The following is a 20574-nucleotide window of genomic DNA, read 5'->3' as shown; positions in this document are numbered from 1 at the left end:
AAAATCTTTTTCAGGTTCCCTCCCACCTTTTTGCCACAGATTCCCAGAGTGAGAGAGCGTGAGGATGAAACTAAGACTAGTTTTAATGCTCAAAGACAGGAAAACATACACACTCAGACTTCCTGCTGTTTCCATTACTCATCACTTTTTGAAAGCTAAATTCAACAAATGTGATAAAGATCAAAACTAAATCATTACAGAGGTCAGACAGACACACAAGTTTTCACTATCTCATGAAATGCAGCTGTAGTGTTTCTAAATGTAAAGACATTTTAAAGTTTTAAGTAAGATGAATGAATTATTCATTTACTGAATTCTGAGAAAAACACGTTAAGAATTGTGATTAAATTCTCAGGATTCTTAATTCTCAGGTTTGGAGAGAGAAGTCAGAAATCTGAGTGGAAAAAAGTCAAAATGCACTTTCACCTTTAAATTCATATTTAAGTCCGAACTCCATGAAGAGAACACTTAGATTTTCAACTTTTTGCTCCAAAATTAGTGACAAAAATGTAAGAGAAAAGGTATTAAATACGTGGAAATTCTGAGGAATTTTTAATTTTTTTTTTTCAATCTGAGAAAAAAAAAAATATTTCTGATTAAATGAAGCCCCCATATTAATTCAGCTATTTTTTTTCTTCAATAAAATACAAAATAAAAAATATTTTAGCGGGAAAAAAAATGTATGCAGAGATGAAAATTTTTAATTCTGAGAAAAAAAGTAATTTAAATGAAAAACAATTTAGATAGTATTACTGCAGCTGTAGACTGCTTTCAATGTGTTAAGGGCGATAAAGCTCAGAATCTTACTTTAACCTCAAAATTAGAACTAATGATTCTTTTTCTCAGAATTCAGTGATAAAAATGTCAAACAATTGACATTGAAGATTAAACAAAGACAACTACAGAGGTCAGAGAAATCAGTATTTACTGTTCCATTAAAAGCAGCTGCAGACTGTTTGAATGTGTTTGAGAGAAATAGAGAAAATGTAGACTTTATTCTCTGATTTCTGGTAAAAGTCATTGCACAGGGACAACAGTGATGGAATGAAGCAGTAATAAAGGTCAGACTGAAGATCAAACAGTGAGAACAGAGACTGGTTTGAAGCTATTTGAGCCCCTTTCTTGTTCAAAAGCTGTCATCAAAGGGAATTCTGGGTAAAAGACATCACAATGTGTCCCTTGGATCAAAACGCCCTTTTGTTCCTCTGCTAAGAAACCGTCCGTAGTCATAATGATATGGCTGATGTTACATTGAAATTGAGTCTACAGTCGCCTTTTCTTCATCACAGACGTTAAGCACATTGAGTGAGGAAATATAAATATAATCAAAGGGCTCGTATACAATTACATTTATCTCACCACGAAGGCATTAGTTTATTCACCATCCGTTTATACGAGGGGGAAATGTACAATCATCACACAGAGAAAAACAACGTAATGTGCAAAAAACAATTAGAAATCACATCTTTGACTCCAAATCCAACGCTCATTCATAGAAAAATAACATCAAGCACACAATCCACTGCAGAAAAGGCAAAACGTGTTGAAATCCAGAGTTTTAGTCACTGAGTTACAGTAAAACAGGGGTCGGCAACCTGAACCACACGTGGATCTTTTGCTCCTCCCCCGAGGCTCCTACACAGCTCCGGTATTAAGGGGACAGTGATGCCCCGCCCCCATAGTGACAGAACGCAGAGCCAGACGTTACACTCCTGCCATTGAGTAGGGACTAGTTTTCTACTCTGCTCATTAGAAGTTGTGGAAAAAATTGGGATGAGTGCTTCGAGTGGTGTTTTGAATCAACTGGTGACTGAATCCCAGTGTAACCATTAGTTTATTATAATTATAACGCTTTAAATCTCATTATGTGTAAAGTATTTTATTCTCTACAGCATTCTTTACATTGGACACTTTATTGTTAAACTGATTTCATTTTTACTTTCATGGTATTCTGCATTTTTTGGCTCTTCGCATCGCACTTTCAATGTAAACGCTATCAACTCATCTTCTTTCAGCCCAAACATGACCCACAGTGAACGATTCTTGCTCCATTTTGTGTGATTTTGGTGTCAATTTGTACAATTACCTTGGGGGCCACACAAAATTAGGCCGTATGTGGCCCCCAGGCCACCAGTTTTTCATACAAGATGCAAAATATTTATTTAATACATAATGATCATATAATTAATTTGTTATAGGTCACCCCCTTATGATATGCTGTATTGCTGAGTGTGTTATTATAATGAAATGATCAGTGACTAATCAGGAGGAGTTGGAGTGGTTCTGGTAATGATGAAGGATGCCGACCCCTGGGCTAAACCATCCACGTCACACAGCAGTAGTTTTAAAGCAGATCTGATTTAATCAAACAACCCAAACATCGGCATTTCACCTCATTTCAATTCATCAACACAAACATTAAGTGACCAATGTAGATGTTTTCAACCACTGGAGAGGATCAAACGAGTTTCTTACATACTTCATGAGTCCAACGTGGCACCGGGGGAGCAAAAGAAGAGCTGACGCACAGAAAAATAAAGATTTAAGAGAGAAACTACAAATATTTACAGCACAGATACAGGCACTTGTTTATCTTTGGTTGGACAGACCCAACGTTGCGGGAGCAATGCATTCACAGAGCTTTGTGTGTCCCTTATTGTGTGTATCACGAGGCAACTGGGAGGTTTTATGTCGTCCGTGTTTACGGGTAAAAGCGAGGAAAACTCTGTCGCGCTTTTCTAACCATCGGACAACGCCACCTGAAACACAAGAGGATGTTATTCAGATAGAGGCGGGGCTTTCTACAGTGGAACGTGTAGGTTCATTTTGCAGCAGAGGAATAATATCAACCCAGATTCAAACAAAAGAAGCTCCAAAAGAAAGAAAAGGAGAACTTTGATCCCCTCCTGTGAAACCAAGAGAGGTGAAGGGGAAATTTGGTAAAAGCTTTATTATCAGGACATTAAACAAGCTAAAAAAAAGTCAAATATACCTTATTCATGGACATGCTACTGTAGATAATGACTGTTTTAATTTATTATTAGTAATATTACATAATTATAACAATGTAATTTATCATTAATTGGGTAATACATTGTAATTATTTGTATCGTAGGAAATTATGAATTACAGTTTTGATGATGATGATAACAAGTAATTTAATTCAAAATAATATTTTAATTTATATATCATTAATTATCATCAATACATTGATATTTTCATTCTTATAGAAAATAATTAATGACAGTTCAATTATTATTATAATTATTCAAAGATGTATAATATTTGTAATTAATTGATTAATTAAAAACAATATGTGTGGCAGCCAATTAAATACAGTTTCAACAGTAACAAGGATAATTATCATTATTAGTAGTGGCATGCAATTATAAATAATTAATTTATAATAATTTGTATTAATATTTCAGTATAATTATTTATAATCATCATCATACAAATATTTACAATTATTAAAATTATCATAAAGATGTGGTACAAAATGTACATTTACAGTTATTGTTGTATTTATAAAAATAGCTGTTATTAAGCCTAATAATCTTAAGATTCTGAAACCAATAAGATTAATGCAGAGTTGAAGATTGGTTGGAGTTGAATTAAAGAAACAAAGCTGGTTTGAACCATGTGGTGCAGCACATGTTGCACAATAGGATCATTGTTTGCCAGAAAACCCAGCAGTGGTTAGTGCGGCTGCACCGTTGGTTGGAACCGAAACAAGCAGAGCGAGTGACTGAGCTGTGGGCCTATCAAAGGCCGGTGGGCGGGGCTTGGCTGAGACTACCTGCTGAGGTGACAGAGCACTGCCGCAGTGGGCTGTACCTTCTCAGGGCAGAAGTCGTTGCTGGGCCGCACTTTCCCCGGTCGGCCCTTGATCACTGCATAGCAGAACATGGTGATGACCATGACGAACAGGAAGTAGCTGGTGTGCATCAGGTGGAGGTTGATTAGCGAACGGTCGTCCTGGACGGGAAGTGACATCACAGACCTTTGGTTATAAAACTACCAAAATAAAAACATTAGAAACATAAAAAAAACGTTGGCCTTCTTCAGGTCAAGGAGCAGTGAAAACTGGTCAGCGATCCAAAATTGGACCCCGCACCACAAGTTAAACATTTCTGCTAAAGCATTAGTAACAGTAAAGCGACCACAGCAATACAATAGATGAGAATCATATTTACAGTAGATTGTTCACAGATTGTTCACTTTCTCATTTCTTTTTAAAAGAAAAACTATTTCTGTATTTGATTTAAAATTAAAAAATGGGGGAAAATTATCCTAAAAACGAGTTTCACATTTTAAAAAGGAAAAAAAAAGACACCTTTTAGTGCATCACTAGTAACAATAAAAGCTACATATGCATTATTTGCTCACAGGAGACGTTTATGTTTGCTTAGTAAGTGCACGCTCAGAGTTTCTATGAGACTCACATCAGGAACGATGACGGTGAGCTTTGGGTTGAGGGCGTGGTACACCTTGCCTATAGCTCCTTTGTAACACCAGAATGGGTTGTAGTCCTGACTGTACTTGGAGTCCAAATCCCGGACTGTGGTGAACACTTTGTACCAGGAGGTGGCGTTGGTGTACGTCTCCGGCACGCAGTGAGGAGGCTGCCTGCTAAACAAACACAGCTTACTGTGAAAGTTGTGGAAACACTTCCACTTGTCAATACTGTCCATTAATTAATAAATGTGTATATAAAGACTTGCAAAGAGATCTCTGAACAACCATATATTCCAGACCATAAGTGGAACCAGTATATCATTCTTCATGCCAGGTTTTACCATCTGGCTACAATATGTTATATTTAAAACCTTATTGTGTTTCATGTTTAACATTGAATGCATACAATGCTGCTTCTTTTAAGTGATATTTTACAGATATTTTAACCCCAAACACCACTTCTATTTTTTTTACGCACCATAAATATATGCAATATAAAGACTGAACGAGTATTGTTGCATTACTGCTAATTGTTTTTATTTTAAAAGCACACAAATCTGCTGACAGAAGACACTATGCATTCACAGGAACATGCAGTTGTATGTTTACATCACTAGATGGTGCTGAAAAGTCCACAGATTTGATACATACACCTCTGTGATCTACAAGTCGCTCCCTCAATTATAAATATGAAAAGTACTGATTTATAGTCCCAGAAATACATATAACACAAATAATTTGTTGTTGATTTTTCCTTTTCAAAAATATTGTATCATATTGATTTCATAAACACAATATTGTTTATCGCATCGTATCAAGTGTAAACCAACCCCTTATAATGACTAATAAGGGTTGGGTAAGCAATGATATGGGAGTGAAAACAATGTGTGTGTATGTATTTTCTTTCTCATTTTGCATATTTTTGTTGTCCTTAAATATTTTACTTGTTGTTTTGAGTATCATTTTGTCATTTTCTGTGTATTTGTCTTAAGTGCCACAGACAGAACGACCAGTTGTCATTATCTGTCTTTGTTTTTATCTCCACCGATCTAAATTGCGCTTTTTATTTAAATGTATCCCTGTGTTGTTTTCATTAGTTTTAAACCCTTCTATGTTGCTTATAAAGCAGAACACAGAAGTGTGTGTGTGTGTGTCCATGAGTCGGGGAGTGTGTCCAACTCACACTGTGACTGGGAAGACGCTGCTGGCCGCCGTAACGGTCATACACGTGCTGAACACAACCTGCTCACAGTGGCCGTGCAGCACACACTCGTCTGAGTTCCAGGACACGGGAAGAGTGAACGTGATGTTGATTTCCTCGTGGGCCTCCCGGCCTGAAAAGAGGAAAATCATCATCAGTGGATTTGGATGATTCTCATAATAACAGGATTTATGGGACACATTCCAGTATATGAATATGCCATAGACAAATATCTTTTTTGATTTATATATATTTTTTTCACATGAATTTATTAAAAAAATATATTTCAATAGCGATTTAAGGATACACAGATACCAAAATGTTGGTACCCTTCCAGTACAGTTTCATTTTGTTTTTAAAAATAATTCAGTTGAACCACAATTCAAAAGCAATGCCTGATTTTCATTAGGCAATTTTCAGTAAATGTTATTGTAAATGTTATTATTACCTTTGTCAATTTAAAGTTATTTCAGTGACCATTGTATGTTTTCCTTTCTTTAACTGAAGGGTACCATCAATTTTGTCCACGTGTGTATATCCTAAATCGGCTAAAAATCAATGCAAATAAGAGAGGATTAAAACATGCACACACACCGACACACACACACACACACACACATACATACGCACCTTAAGAAAAATATGTAAATTCCAAGCCAGGAACATAAGCAAACTTTTCTCACATTTTTGTTTTGTATGTTTTTAAAACATATTTGTTTTGCATGGTGATAAATGAAGAAGTGTGTGCAGTTTATTTTGGTTTATGAGTTCAAACAGTTTGTATGAATGTTAGAATAAAAAAATTAATTAGTTAAAAAAAATTAATGGCAATTTTAACAGAAAAATAATCGGTATTTTGACCAAAAAATTTGATCTCTATGTATTCAAATTGAAAGGAGTTAAGTGCATCATTACATCCCAATCTTTGGTTTGAGATTTTGGCAATTTTTTTTTCCTTTTTCCTAAAGAACTTAATTGAAAATGTATAATACAAGATAGAAAATCTTTATCAGACTAGTAATAATTTGCATTTCTATGTAGAAGCAAGTGAGAGTGCAAAGAAGTACTAAATGTACGTCCAAGATTGTCTTCTCATGTGAAACACTACAGTGCCACGTGTGATGGACTTATGTCCAGACAAAGTAAAGGTTACAGAGGCCATCACTAAATGGGACCTATGAACTGCCGCTATGGGCGCCACTCTGGGTTTTGTGTCTTCTGTATCTGGAGCTAATGCAGCACATCTATAAGTGGCTCCTAATCAGAGTTCACTCTCTTCCCTGTACTGCAGACTGATAGCACCATTGTTTGTGAACAGCTTTTAATAGTTTGTAAAATAAACTACTGTGTAAATTAGCCAGACTCTGTGGTCTCCTGTTTATCACAAAGCAAAGCAAGGCAAGGCAAATTTATTTGTATCGCGCATTTCATACACAAGGCAACTCAATGTGCTTTACATGATAAAACATTCAACTGTTTAAAATCAATAAGAACATTTAAAATCATCAGTAAAATCAATTCAAATAATCAACAAACATTACATCAACAACATGACCAAAAATCTCCCTCTCAGTCATACACAGTAGAGAAAAAACAGTGCTTTAACTTTGATTTAAAAATGTTCACATTAGATGCTGACTTCAGCTCTGATGGCAGTTTGTTCCACTTCTTTGCAGCATAACAACTAAACGCAGCATCACCATGTTTACTGTGAGCTCTGGGCTCGACTATCTGACCTGTGTCAGACAATGAAGACATTTGTGAGGCATACAGACATGTCGCACATAAATCCGGTTTTGTGACAAAGTGGGGGCTTGTTTGGGACCGCTCGCAGCAATGCAAGAATCATAGCTAATTATTTATTCATCTAATACCAACATCACCTCTCTAATCCAGTGAATATAGGTGCTGGATTCTTTTACTTCTACTTTAACAATATCAGATGGTGGGCGATGCGTGCAATGATGCATAAACTACCGGTTTCATATTTTTATGAAGGCAGGTCCTCTCCATCTTGCTTTTAAAGGGTCATCAGGTAATTACAAGATGGTTTATTCTAGTTTAGTTTAGTTTATTATTTCATGGACAATCCCCTTTTACAATAAAAGGAGCATCTTTAGCCTTTGCAGCTAATTTCCAGCTGTAGTCCCTGGCCCGTTGCGAATCGGCAACCCAAAGTGCATAATTAAAAAATTTAAATACAATAAATTACATTACATTTGTGAGGCATACAGACATGTCGCACACAATTGGAGCAAGCACAGTTTGAACAAAGATATCAAAACAGTGCATGCAACGAAGACACAGCACAGAGGAGACATGAGAACAACCATAGAGGCCACATTTAAAGTACATACAAAACATAACATGGAGGCGGGCAGCAGAGATGGAGCGGCAGCAGTAATGACCATGTCCCATCAAACATACATATCAGTATGTTAGATGTGACATGACCATGGGATCCATAAACAGTTTGGCAACATTAAAAGTCAGTGCATTTCTAATGTATTTAAAATTGGCTAGGATAAATTGACCCTATTGGACACTTTCTGGATGTGTGCTTTGAAACAAAGAGTAGAAGGCAGGAACGACTTAGCCAGTTAGTTCCGTGAGTTAAAATGCAGGTGACCGTGATGCATAGCTAGATATTTGCTCACTGTAAGTTTCTCACACATAATTTAGACACCAATCCGTGAATCAAGTCTGCAGATAATCTTTTAAAGGTAAACAAAGAGCGTTATCCCTTTCACAAATCCATCTTCTACAACAGAAAGCCACCGAGCAGCATTGTTGGATCCAACCCCGAGAGCTGTTCTCATGAACAAAGGACTGTATCTGTAACTATACGCCAAACAAAGTTTGCACTGAGGACCTACCCGTTCGACCTGTTTGTGAGTCATTTTAGCGTTACACTCTATTGTGATGAACTTGACTAAAGGAAATGTATTTAGTTAGTCAAATTAAAGACAAAAATATTTTAATAAATGAAAATCATTGGACAAGAAAGAGAAATCTGTATAAAAGTGTCATTAAACATTTTTAATCTTGTCCAGGTCATATTTTCACATTATTACTATTAGTTAACAATATTTCCCATGAATAGGGTGAAGAACATTTCAGATTTTGATTATATGCTCCTCCTCGAAGCAAACTGCCCACCCTCACTCAATGGTTTGCAGAGACAACATGGAGATGCACACTGACGCTGTGTGTGGTCGTAACCCTAACCCTGTTTCCTCGTGCGTTGATCTGATGTTGACATTAACAGTTGTTCATTAATAAAACCAGGCTTACCACTAAAACAAACGTAAATATGTTATTTGTATGAGGAAAAAATAGGTTTTAATTGTCGGTTTGAGGTCGGGCTCTGATATAAATACCTAATGTCTGTCGGACCTGTAGGTTTATCTTTTGCTTTGTTGGGTTGTGGTCAAAGCTTGAATAAGGTTCATGTCATAAATGGTCTGTGTTTAAAAGCAAATCAGCACCACAAAACGCCAAAACAAAATATTTGTCTCTCTTTTTCTTTCTCCTCGTCCTCCTCTGCACCTGCTCATTCATTATCCGTTTTTTTTTTTCATTCTCCATTTTTTTTGGTCGACTAATCGCTACGTGTGTCAAAGTCTTGATCGACCAACCATTTCCTTGGTTGACTACAGCCCTAGTCAATACCACTTCTTCTTTGCATTTATTGAAGCATGAATGTTACTGCTTATGTTGGTAATTGTTATGGTTGTTTAGAGACACAGAATGATCTCCCCTCCCACCAGTGATGTAACACACAAAATGGGAAATTGTAGGCTCCAAAATTGCAACTTTCAATAGACTTTCATTGTCCTTTAAAAAACACAAAACTAACAACAAAACATTAATGCTTTATGAACAATTATTCAAAATACTGAATATCCACCTGTCAAAGTATTTCACTTCCTCTTTCAATCTTGTAAATCATTGTATTTTTCTATGCTTCAGAATTTTAAAATGATCTGCTCGAATCATGCCAAATCTAGAAAGGTCAAACGGAACGGCAAGATTTCATAGCAAGAGATTTTCCGCTATAAATGAGAAGTCTGTTTATTCATGTCTATTGAAACACTTGCTCCACATACTGTAGTGTATAGTCACTCGTTTAACTGGAAATTATAGTGAAAATGCGTGATATTCTCCTAAAACATGACAGTGAAGGTATTTCATAGCACTTCCTGTTTTAGAACATTCATGGCTTGATTTTTCTGTGATCACAGAAAACTGAAGTCCTATTAGTGTGTAAGTGGTTGCTTGTCTCTATGTGACAGACTGGCGTACTGTACGGTGTGTACCCATCCAACTCCAAATGTGAACTGGACCTAAACACCAGCAGATCCTTGAGACCCAATGAGTTGGGAGAATTAGGTACAGAAAATCAATGGATGAATGGAAAATGGAACATTCATAGAAATTCATATTTTCTGTGATTTTGTATTAATGCAGTACACCAACATGAAGCAAAAAAAAAAAAGACTGTTTTTGGTGTGTATGTTAAACATCGCTCCATAATTTAAATGCTAAAGGCTAAACTATAAAGCAGCTGGAAACAGATGATGACTGTAAACGTACCGGACAGGCCGACCTGCTGGCCCAGCACTGTGACGTACAGGTGAGTGAGGTTCCGTGAGTATCCTCCAAAGGGCCGCTGGGGGTCCAGTGTGAGTGTGATGGATACAGACACGTTGACGGAGCCGGAGTCGTCCAGGAGGAGCGGCGCCTGCGTGCTGGAGCGAGCCTGGCCGCTGGTGGCCACCACGCTCTCTGGGGTACTCGACTCGTTTAAACCGTGCTTTATCGTCTCGTTTTCAGACACGCACAAGTCCAGCTCGTTGAAGCGCAGCAGGAAAGTGTTCCAGTCCTGAGAGAACACATTTCTGCTCATACATCTGAAAGTTTAGTCCTTTTGCCTACACTAAGAAGAATATAAGTGTTCCTACTGTCTGAGGTACACTATTATTGGATATTTATCAATGCACAGAAACTTACTTGTTTGTAAATCATTTTTAATTATAATGATTACCCATTTGAACACACAAGCATTCCCTTTTCGATACCTTTTGAGACTTTCAAAAATATGATTTAACGCTAAAGAGGGAAAACCTGACATAAAATGTTTAAAAACTTGCAAAATAATGTAGTTTTAAAACAATGTTAAAAAAAAATTGAAAAGGGAAAACACTGTTCAAAATTTAAGCCAAACATACTTTTAAAAACAACTGAACTAAAAAAATCTGAATCTGAATATTATATTCTGGGTTTTTGAAATGTAATGTCATTACACGCACAATTTTAAAATATTTTGTTGTTGCTGCATTGTTTTTTTCACATTAGGTTCCTAAAGAACAACAAATAAAGATTTTTTGGAAGATTTTTCTATTTTTATAGCAAGTAATTGAAAAAAAAGAAATAAACTTTTTTAGAGATACAGTACGTGACAAATTACTTTTGGATTTGCTGTGGCACAAAGAGAAACAACATCTATTCTCTACAAAGGTAAATAGCACAGCCTGAGGTTGAGGATTACCTCTGTTAGCTCTGGAGACTTGATCTCTTTGATCTTGAAAAAGTAGCCGATGGTGAGGAAGGCGATCGCCACTGCACTGACGCTGATCATGAAAATGACCAGCGGCGGTCGGTTGTTGATGTAGCTTCTCAGGTTCTCCAGAGGATATAAAAGATAAACCTGTGTGCATACATCACCACACATCAAAATTTTAACAGACGTTCTTTTCAGAATAAAGAGTAATCTTTTAGGCATCCCAATCTGGAGAGGAGGGGAAAAAATATTGCTCAAAAATGATAAAATGTCAGGATTTCTGACATGCATTTAGGACGTTAACTTTATTTATTTTTTTACCTGTAAAGTAATGAAATGGTCACTTCATTAAAAGGACTACACTTTTCATTAATAAACTCTAAGACAAACATCAGCTTCTGCTTCTTGTATTTCAAAAATAAAAGCCTTGGAAACAGTTAAAAACAGCCTGAAATTGATTATTTACAAAAACATCTATTTGTTTCTTTATTAGTTAATCACATTTCCCATAAAGAGGATTAAGTATGCTGTAATTTTTCAGCTTTGATATAAGACTAAAAATCATTAAACAAAACTTGTTTGTGGATGAAATCAGACGACATTAGGAGCTGTAAATACATTTAGGTTGTGTGCATATATTATATAAAAGCAGCTGCAACCTTGGCTCTGTTTTCACTCCCTTCCTACATGTTGTAAATGTGTTGACCAGCAGTCATAAGAAAACATCACATGGGAGGACACCAGTTCATGATCACAGATCCATAAAATGTAGTAAAAACTGGAGCTGAACTGGTAAAGGCTACAGCCAATATAAAGAGAACATCCCTAAACTCCTACAAACCCCTTGAGATAAACACCACTAATTCCTTATTATTAAAGTGTTTACTTTGTAACCATAAATATAAGGCTGTCTAACTTTATATAAGCAATGTGAAGCCTCTTTATTCAAGTCACACTTTCTAATGATAATTTTCCAAAAACAAAGAATTTGCACTCAAGTTATTGAAGTAAATAAATACACAATTGTGGTGACCGTCAAATATTTCATGTTTTCTTGTGTCCAGGGTTTAAATGAGGCGTGCCTAATAAAGTGGACTATGTGTTGTTTAGTTTCTATAACACATTAACTCTAAATGTGTAAAAGCAGTGGAGTGTATTCATTATGTGGATATAAAATAACACGTTTAAGACTGATTCACCAATTCACATATTCACTAACATATAAAATACATTAGTTAAAATGTAATTAAACAACATTTTAAAACCCTTTTGATATTTAATATAAACAATTAAGGATCTTATATATCTGGACTTTTGTAAATTACTGTTTATTATTTATTAAAAGAAAAATATGTATTCTTAAACAAATAAACAAAACAAAACGTACGGCTTGTGGGACACATTATCTTTAATTTGGTGACATAATTACACGAAGTATTATTATGAACTGTACTGTGTTAAGTGAGTGCTGAATTGTGAGTAAAGTCGTACTAATAATTTTAATAATAAAACTAACAGGGGTCATGACAGGTATAAATGACATGTTCCTTAAAAAAAAAAAAAAAAAAAAAAGGTGGACGGCGCATGTTTTTTGTTTAGTTTCGATGACAATCTGACAGCTGCTGTCAACAGCGTTAGCATAGAATGCTAACTACGTTGCTCTTTGAAAATGATATATTAGGTAAATTCCTTAGACTATATTTATATTTCGGGTACATAACAACATATTTAATGAAGGAGTACATGTGGTGTTTTTACCATTTTGCCTCTCAGCCTCTGGCATCAGACGGACGGAGGTTGTTTGAGGCCCCGGGTAGAGATGCTAACAGGTTAGCTTCTCTGCGGAGCTGTTTTTTCCACAGATCCGAGCTGAAAGGCACAAAGTTCGCACGTAAAGCAGGCAGCCGGGCTCTGAGCGGACGACACGGAGCCTGCACCCGTTCCCATCCTTCGCCTCCGTCTATTAACGGCAGAGGAAACCTTCACATGCAGGAGCTCCTCCGTTCGCACTGCGTAACGGAAGTGACGGAGCGTCCGCTTCACGCAATTCCCGAACGATGTGCGTAACACAGCAGACATGCGAAGAGAAGGGTCTGGCTGCAGCCACAGCCGCTTCAAACCACACCCCTTTACAAAAATTCCCCTGAGCCAAAATCTCCAATAATTAACAATTTTCAGTCATATATCAGACCTCTTTACATGGAGTATAAGACAAAAGAGCAGTGGAAACTTGAAAGTAAAATTACCCCAAAGTATTTTTCTTTAGAAATTTGTACATATGTAAATTCTATATGACTCTAAATAATTTATATGTTTTATATACATGGGTGAATTGTATATATTGTAATAATTGTATGGCGTGCACGTATCAATAATAATTTAAAAAAAATAAACAAATAAAACATGTCTTTCCGCCGCAAAGGCTCATGGGAAGTCTCCTCTGACATGTGGTTGGCTACTAGAAAAGAAGGCGGAGCTAAGTAGGACCTCCTGGGCCCACTGATAACAATGAAACGAACAGGCAGCTTTAAACAAAGTACACGTTAATTATCTTCATAAGCAAGGTGAAGTACTCACACACGTTCTGATACCGCTGCTTATATTAGTGAGGTTTTTAGTAGGAGTCTTTTTATGCAGTAGCTCGTTTGCTTCGCTGTAACTTTGTGAACAAGCTAATGGTGTTAGCCTAATGTTTAGCTGACGTCGGTGTGCTGCTGTGTGTCCAAACATGTTTGCTCTGCATTCAAGATAGCTCGTTTTTTTTTTGTGTTGGTTTAGTTATTAAAGTTTGGAGGAATTTTATTATATTTTTTAAAGGTTAAATTAACCCTCTGCTTTTTCCACTAACAAGTGCTTTAAGTCTTTGTCGTCCACATGTTTTCTTTAACAATTTCCCTTGTATCATCACCAAACTAAAGAAAAACAACAAATTGTGAATTATTCACAATAATTATTCGATTGGCGTATGATTAAAGATTAGGATTAGGGTAGACATTAATGAGTACGAGCAATTGTTAAACTTACTGCTTATTGGAACTGTCCTGTGAGTTTGTTTTATCTTTGGTATTCATTGCACTTTTAAGCTCTTTCTAGAGCATCGTTTTTGGCATTTACTTTTTCTTATTTATCCATCAGTCTGTAATGAAGTAAAAGTGTGTGGACACACAAGTTCAATTGTAGTTGAAGCAGGACTAGAATTATGGCTGCCTGTCAACTATGACAACATGAAGTCAATGATGGAAAGCAAATATGCAATGAAACCTTGGGACAATGTGAGAATCAGCAACAACAAACATATCAAAGCGATGGACATTTTAATGGCATAATTTAAATGTATTATTGTCAACTTTAGTTGTTTTTTATTGTATAGTTGTTTGTTATTGTTGTTCTTGTGTATATTTGTTGTATTTTATTCTTTAGTGTAGTATTTTGTAACTTTTAGGAAGTTGTTTTTTTGTGTATTGTGCATTAAATCAGGACAATTTCTGGCAGTCTGTGCTGCTGCCCTTTCATATTATTCCTTCCAAACGTCGGCTTTTATATGGTATCTTTCCAGGTGAGAGATAAGGAAACATGAAGATGAATCTTTGCATTCCATGTATTGCAGACAGTAAATATCTTCCTCTGAGATTGTGAAGTAACTCCAAACCAGCGACTAGTCCCACATGTTTGTGTTAGCTTAGAAGTTAGCACAAAGTGGCGTTGGCTGAGCTGAGTCAAAGCGAAAAGGGGACGGGCTACATTTTAGGTCAACTTATTGAAAATAGGCTTTCTAACTTCATTTTTGCCCACTTTATCTTTTTCTTTTCAGGTGTAAGTTCTTCTGTTATCATAGCTGAATGCAAAGACATTTATCATTATTAATTCACAAGACTATAACTTTAGGAAGGATTGTAAAGTGCTCACAACTCCTGAGCACTGTTTGGATTTCACCGGTTCATGCCCTGAGACTCCCTACAAGAAGCTACTGCTTCTCATCAGCAGTCCTTAAATTTGGATTTCTCCCCAAGGGTCCTTCCCACTTTTTCTTTCCTCGCTGTTATACCAGTGATTTAGACATGGCAGAGCAGCGGTTCATTGTGGAGTACGCCAAACGCGGCACCGCTGGATGCAAGAAGTGCAAAGACAAGATCCCGAAGAGCGTGGTGCGCATCGGGAAGATTGTGCCGAACCCTTTCAGCGAGTCTGCAGGGGAGATGAAGGAATGGTACCATGTAAAGTGCATGTTTGAGAAGCTGGAGAGGGCTCGAGCCACCACCAAGAAGATTGAGGACATCACAGATCTGGAGGGCTGGGAGGAGCTCCAGGACGAGGACAAAGAGCTGATTAACAAACACGTTTCAGGTACACGCAGCATGTAGGGTGGATGTTGTTCGTGTGTAAAATACATGATATTTATCCAATCATTTGCTCCGTGTTGTAGATCTGATGGCTAAAGTAAACGCCAGTCCAAAGAAGAAGGTGCAGGCCAAGCTGAACACGACTGGGCAGCTGCTGTCTCCCCCTGCTGACCCGTCTGTGAATGCTCCACGCAAGTTTTCAGGCTTCACAGGTAAATTGGAACTCATTTGTTTATCAACTTAAATAAAATGACGACAAAAGCAATTTTAAAATAATTATATCATATAGGGGTGTCCCGATTCGATATTGATATAGAATATTGGTCCGATATCAGCCGGAAAATGAATATCGGTTTTTATCGGTCTGCATCTAAAATCTCAGATATGATATATATTGGTTTCTTTTTTTCATTTATTTGTTCAATATCTTCTATTTTATTTTTAATTTCTTTTATTCAATCATAGAATATTCTTACTCTAAAAGGTTAATTATATGTAATCCATTGGTTTATAATAAATGGGTCTGTTTTTTTTTAATAATCAAGCCTTTTCTTACAATCCACACTACAAAATAAGTAATAAAAGTATGTATGATTTGTGCTGTTATTGTGTCGGATCCATATCGGTATTGGCACCAAAAGGCTACAATATTGGTATCGTATCGGAAGTGAAAGAGTTGTATCAGGACATCCCTAATATCATATTTAGAGAAACAATGCCTAATTTTTTTTATAAATGTATATATTTATTTACATTTTATTCAATAAATAGATAAATAAAAGTAATATAGGACAATTTATTTATTAAAAACAAAAGAAAAAATAATTATTTATACTTTATTAGGGATGCACCAAATTGAAAATTCTTAGTCAAAACTGAAAATGACAAAACCCAATGCAAATTATTATTACCATTGCATTTATGGCTATAATGATTGTGTATTAACCATACTAAAATCAAGACATTGAAATTGCATAAATTAATATTAATGCTTCAAAGAATGAATCATAAATAAAAAATGATAATATTTATTTAGCACTGACATTCCAACAATGATCATACTTTACTTTGTTCTAAAGTTAAACAACATAACTTGATGTTGCCAGAAGCTCAGTCATTCAATATTACCATGGCAACTCGTCAGTTTGAGGTCTGAATGTGACTCATTTATCCCTCTAAAAACCACTGTTTTTGTTGTTGTTTTGTTGAAGTTTTTTTTTTATGTCATTTTGTAAGGCTCAGTGTTTGTTTCTTATTTCTTCGAAACATGTTTATCTTTCCAGGTGAGGGATAAGGACACATAAAGATACATTTTTGTAATCCACTTATTTCAGATGTTACTGTCTTTTTCTGAGATTGTGGAAAAACTCCCTTCCAGCAACCAGTCTCACATGTTTGGGTTAGCTTAGCACAAAGCGTTGTTGGCTGAGCAGCGCGAAGGGAAATGTAACGGGTCAACTTATTAGTTCAAACTGTCAAACTTTTTGTATCAATAAAAGTAAAGAATAAATATGCTATTATCAGCAGGTAAGTTGTTATCAGATTAATTTTGATGTAAAATTCTGCTTTGTTTTTTCAACAGCTACGAAGGCAGGCAGCAGCCCCGGCCCGTCTTCCTCTGCCTCCTCCCCCAGTGCCAAACCCACCCAAGGCAGCGCTCTGTCCACTCAGCTCTGTGACCCCCACCACAAAGATTGCCTCTTCAGAGAGTTTCGTAAACTGTGCGCCATGGTGGCTGAAAACCCCAGCTACAATGTGAAGACGCAGATCATAGAGAAGTTCCTGAGGAAGGGCTCGGTCGGAGGTGCATCTCTGTTTGTCTTACATTTTCTCCATCACATCTCTCCATATTTGTTCTTATTTGTCTGCTGCTTTTTTCCAGATAAGTTCCACGGAGATCTCTACCTGACAGTCAAACTGCTGCTGCCAGGCGTCGTTAAAAGCGTCTATAACCTCAACGACAAACAGATAGTAAAACTCTTCAGCCGAATATTCAGATGCGACCAGGACGACATGGTGCGCGACCTGGAGCAGGTCCGTGAAACTCTAAACTCAGGCATCTACGTGCACACATGAATAGAAAGTTCGTATGTCAGACAATTCAGCAAAGCCTGTCCTATCCTGTCCTCCAGAACCGGTTTTATCTTTGTATTTAGTGTTACACTTTTTCCCGAATAAAGTTTGTGATATCCTGATCTTCTATCTCCTCTCTGTCCTCAGGGCGATGTTTCTGAGACTGTCCGGATGTTTTTTGATGACAGTAAATCTTTTCCTCCGGCGGCCAAAAGTCTGCTCACTATCCAGGAGGTGGACGCTTCACTGACCCGCCTCGCCCAGCTCACGAAAGAGGACGAGCAGCAGAGCGAGCTGGAGGATATTGCTAAAAAGTAACATGCAATATGAAGCAGATTGTTAATGGCAAAAATCCCTGAAACAATCAAATAAAATGATGTGAATCCAAATAGTAAACAGCCTCAGTTTGCTCCCTCCCCTGCACTGTTTTTATTTTTTTAACCCTTTGTTTGCTTTTCTTCCACTAAGATGCACCAGTAACGACCTGAAATGCATCATTCGACTAATCAAGCACGACCTGAAGATGAACTCTGGGGCGAAACACGTGTAAGTAGAAATTAGTTTTTATGAAATAAAATAACACTTTAATTTCATTAAAAATATTCATATTCAACAGCAAATGTTAGGAAAGAGCAATATGAATCAAAAATCATATTAGTGTTTATATAAGTTTTACAGAAAGACTCATGAACAATATCATAAAGTGACCCATTGTTGTCAGTGGTGAGCATGAGCTGCAGGCAAATGTGGGAGAGCACAATCTGTGCTCGTGCAGAAAATTCATACAAGTGTAACTCCATGCGTGCTAAGTTAAATCAGAGACACAAGACCTGTTGTCTATTTCGTCAGTTTGGATGCTTTGGACCCGAACGCATACGATGCCTTTAAAGCCTCGCGAAACCTGGGTGACGTAGTGGAAAGAGTGCTGCGGAATCAGCAGGAAGCGTCTAACGGATCAGGACAAAGAAAACTTCTCACTGTGGAGGCTTCGCTCATGACCCCCGTGCAGCCCATGCTGGTAAGTGCACATACTGTAAAACCTGTCCTCCTAGTTTATAGATAGCTTGAAACGCCTATAACAAAGCACAGGATTTTTAATACACTGGTAACAAAGGACATGAGCAGATCTATTCTATATACGTCTGTAACAAAGGACGGGAACAGCCTCTTTGATATTTTTTTTTTGAATTTTTGGGCTCTACTTTATATGACAGTTGCTTGACAGGAAAGGGATCAGAGAGAGCAGGGAATGACACGCAGCAAAGGGTCCCAGGCCGGGAATCGAACCTGGACCGGCTGCAGGTGAGGAGCTACAGCCTCTGTACATGGGGCGGGCGCTCAACCCACTGAGCTACACACCACCCCAGGGAACAGCCTCTTTAAAGAGACACTTATCATTAACTAATACACCTTTTGTCTTATTTTTTTCTCTAACCCTGTGAGAGAAGGTGTTTTTTTTGTGTTTTTATTATTTGTCCTTCTCTTACATATTGTACTTGCATAGAGCTGTTTTTACTCCATGAGCTGTCTGATAGTGATGTTCTCAGTTAATGTTGATCGATTTATCGCCTCTTTCAAAGCGTGACCACACGGGTATTTTCTGCTAATGCTACCAGTATTTCAGCTCAGAGTGAAAGTCCTTCAGAGCCTTAAAATGTTACACAGTGGACCAGATTACACTGCTTAAAGGAAACACACACAGACATAAAAGTAATGGCAGAGGGTTGTTTCTGAGCACCCACGGGTGCAGCAGTTCATTATCACTCTGAGGAGCAGAGTGTGGGTCCAATGTCAGTGTTTAGTCTTAGTTATGAAATGTCCGATAATAATATTACAATAAGATCAATAAAAATGACTCAATGTTGTTTGTTATACAGAGAATGTAATGAAATGCAGGATTCCTAAACCCAGTTTTTCATAAACTGACTGTTTATATCATCCAGTGAAATCTTCAACATGTTATTTCATATATATATATATTAAAAAAGATCATGATCGTCCCTGTGCACATTTATACATATCCGATAGAAAAACCCAGTGTATAAACGACAGAAAACGTAAAGGCATTAAGTCTCTAGATGTTTATAACTACTCGTTATGAACGGGCAGGTAGGCGGGCTGCTGTACTCCTGTTAACAAAGGTTTCCGTGTATTTCTGCCTCCTCACTGTCCCATGTCTGCATATTAGTCCATTTACTGCTTTTTATGGTCTCTTTGTACTGGATCCAGACTGAGATAGCGCTCCGTCCGCTTCCGTGAATTATCGCCTCAGCAGCGATTACGTTGACACGATCGCTTCTGAACAAACGTTAACGTGTTATTTGGCAACTTTAAGCTGTTTATTTCTACCATAAACTGGCTGATTTTTACTTTATCTGGAATGTTTCAGCGCTCTCTCTCTGTGTGTCTGTCTGTTTGATACATCAGCTGTCAGCCTCTGTTTGATAGCACGCAACTAAGTCTCGTCTATTTTTCTGAAAAGGTTGCCCATTAGCCGGTGTGTTGTAAAATTCAAGTCCTGGATTGTTGGTACTCCTATTTGTGCAATCAACAATGCAACACGATGGCATTGTTATTTTTATACGAAAACAAAAGTGTTTCAATCACGTGCCGATGCTAGTACAATGCCGTTCTCTGGTTGTTTTGCACCGAGTCTGCGTGCGCATGCACCTAATTTAGTATGCATACGTCACAAGAAATGGATCTATATAGATAACTGTGAAAGTATCTACAGTTCAATAATGAATGTTCGCCTTTCCTGTTTTGTTTCAGGCCGAGGCTTGTAAATCCATCGAGTATGCCATGAAGAAATGCCCCAACGGGATGTACTCAGAGATAAAGTACGATGGAGAGAGAGTGCAGGTTCACAAGAGTGGAGAGAGTTTCAGCTATTTCAGCCGCAGTCTGAAGCCTGTGTTACCACACAAGGTACACACACA

The 20574-nt window shown here is 37.2% G+C and overlaps 2 protein-coding genes across 5 annotated transcripts in view; one reads left to right on the top strand and one right to left on the bottom strand.

Moving 5' to 3' along the window:
- Nucleotides 1-908: 908 nt before the first annotated feature.
- On the bottom strand, nucleotides 909-13285 carry tmem248 (transmembrane protein 248). Of its 4 annotated transcripts, none has more exons than XM_028467049.1 (7): nucleotides 12981-13285; nucleotides 11211-11369; nucleotides 10256-10544; nucleotides 5642-5792; nucleotides 4446-4632; nucleotides 3800-3978; nucleotides 909-2759 (listed from the first exon to the last, which is right to left on the bottom strand). In XM_028467049.1, the coding sequence occupies exons 1-7, from the start codon at nucleotides 12981-12983 to the stop codon at nucleotides 2702-2704; spliced, it is 1026 nt and encodes a 341-aa protein (XP_028322850.1). In that variant the 5' UTR covers nucleotides 12984-13285; the 3' UTR covers nucleotides 909-2701. The 4 variants fall into 4 exon arrangements, with proteins under 4 accessions (XP_028322850.1, XP_028322852.1, XP_028322851.1 ...); XM_028467051.1 differs by having other exon boundaries at nucleotides 3838-3978; XM_028467050.1 differs by having other exon boundaries at nucleotides 4446-4629.
- Nucleotides 13286-13672: 387 nt separating this feature from the next.
- The window catches only part of lig3 (ligase III, DNA, ATP-dependent), a 12719-nt gene continuing 5817 nt past the window's right edge, over nucleotides 13673-20574 (top strand). The window contains exons 1-9 of the mRNA XM_028466988.1: nucleotides 13673-13786; nucleotides 15034-15566; nucleotides 15646-15774; nucleotides 17145-17366; nucleotides 17445-17596; nucleotides 17783-17949; nucleotides 18104-18181; nucleotides 18485-18653; nucleotides 20408-20563. Of these exons, the coding sequence (XP_028322789.1) occupies nucleotides 15062-15566; nucleotides 15646-15774; nucleotides 17145-17366; nucleotides 17445-17596; nucleotides 17783-17949; nucleotides 18104-18181; nucleotides 18485-18653; nucleotides 20408-20563 (1578 nt within the window). The 5' untranslated portion in view covers nucleotides 13673-13786; nucleotides 15034-15061. The remainder of the gene's footprint in view (nucleotides 13787-15033; nucleotides 15567-15645; nucleotides 15775-17144; nucleotides 17367-17444; nucleotides 17597-17782; nucleotides 17950-18103; nucleotides 18182-18484; nucleotides 18654-20407; nucleotides 20564-20574) is intronic.

This window comes from Gouania willdenowi, chromosome 14 (assembly GCF_900634775.1).
Source record: "Gouania willdenowi chromosome 14, fGouWil2.1, whole genome shotgun sequence".
NCBI lineage: Eukaryota > Metazoa > Chordata > Actinopteri > Blenniiformes > Gobiesocidae > Gouania > Gouania willdenowi.
Note: the sequence above shows the minus strand (reverse complement) of the source record. Positions and strands in the feature narration are given on the sequence as shown.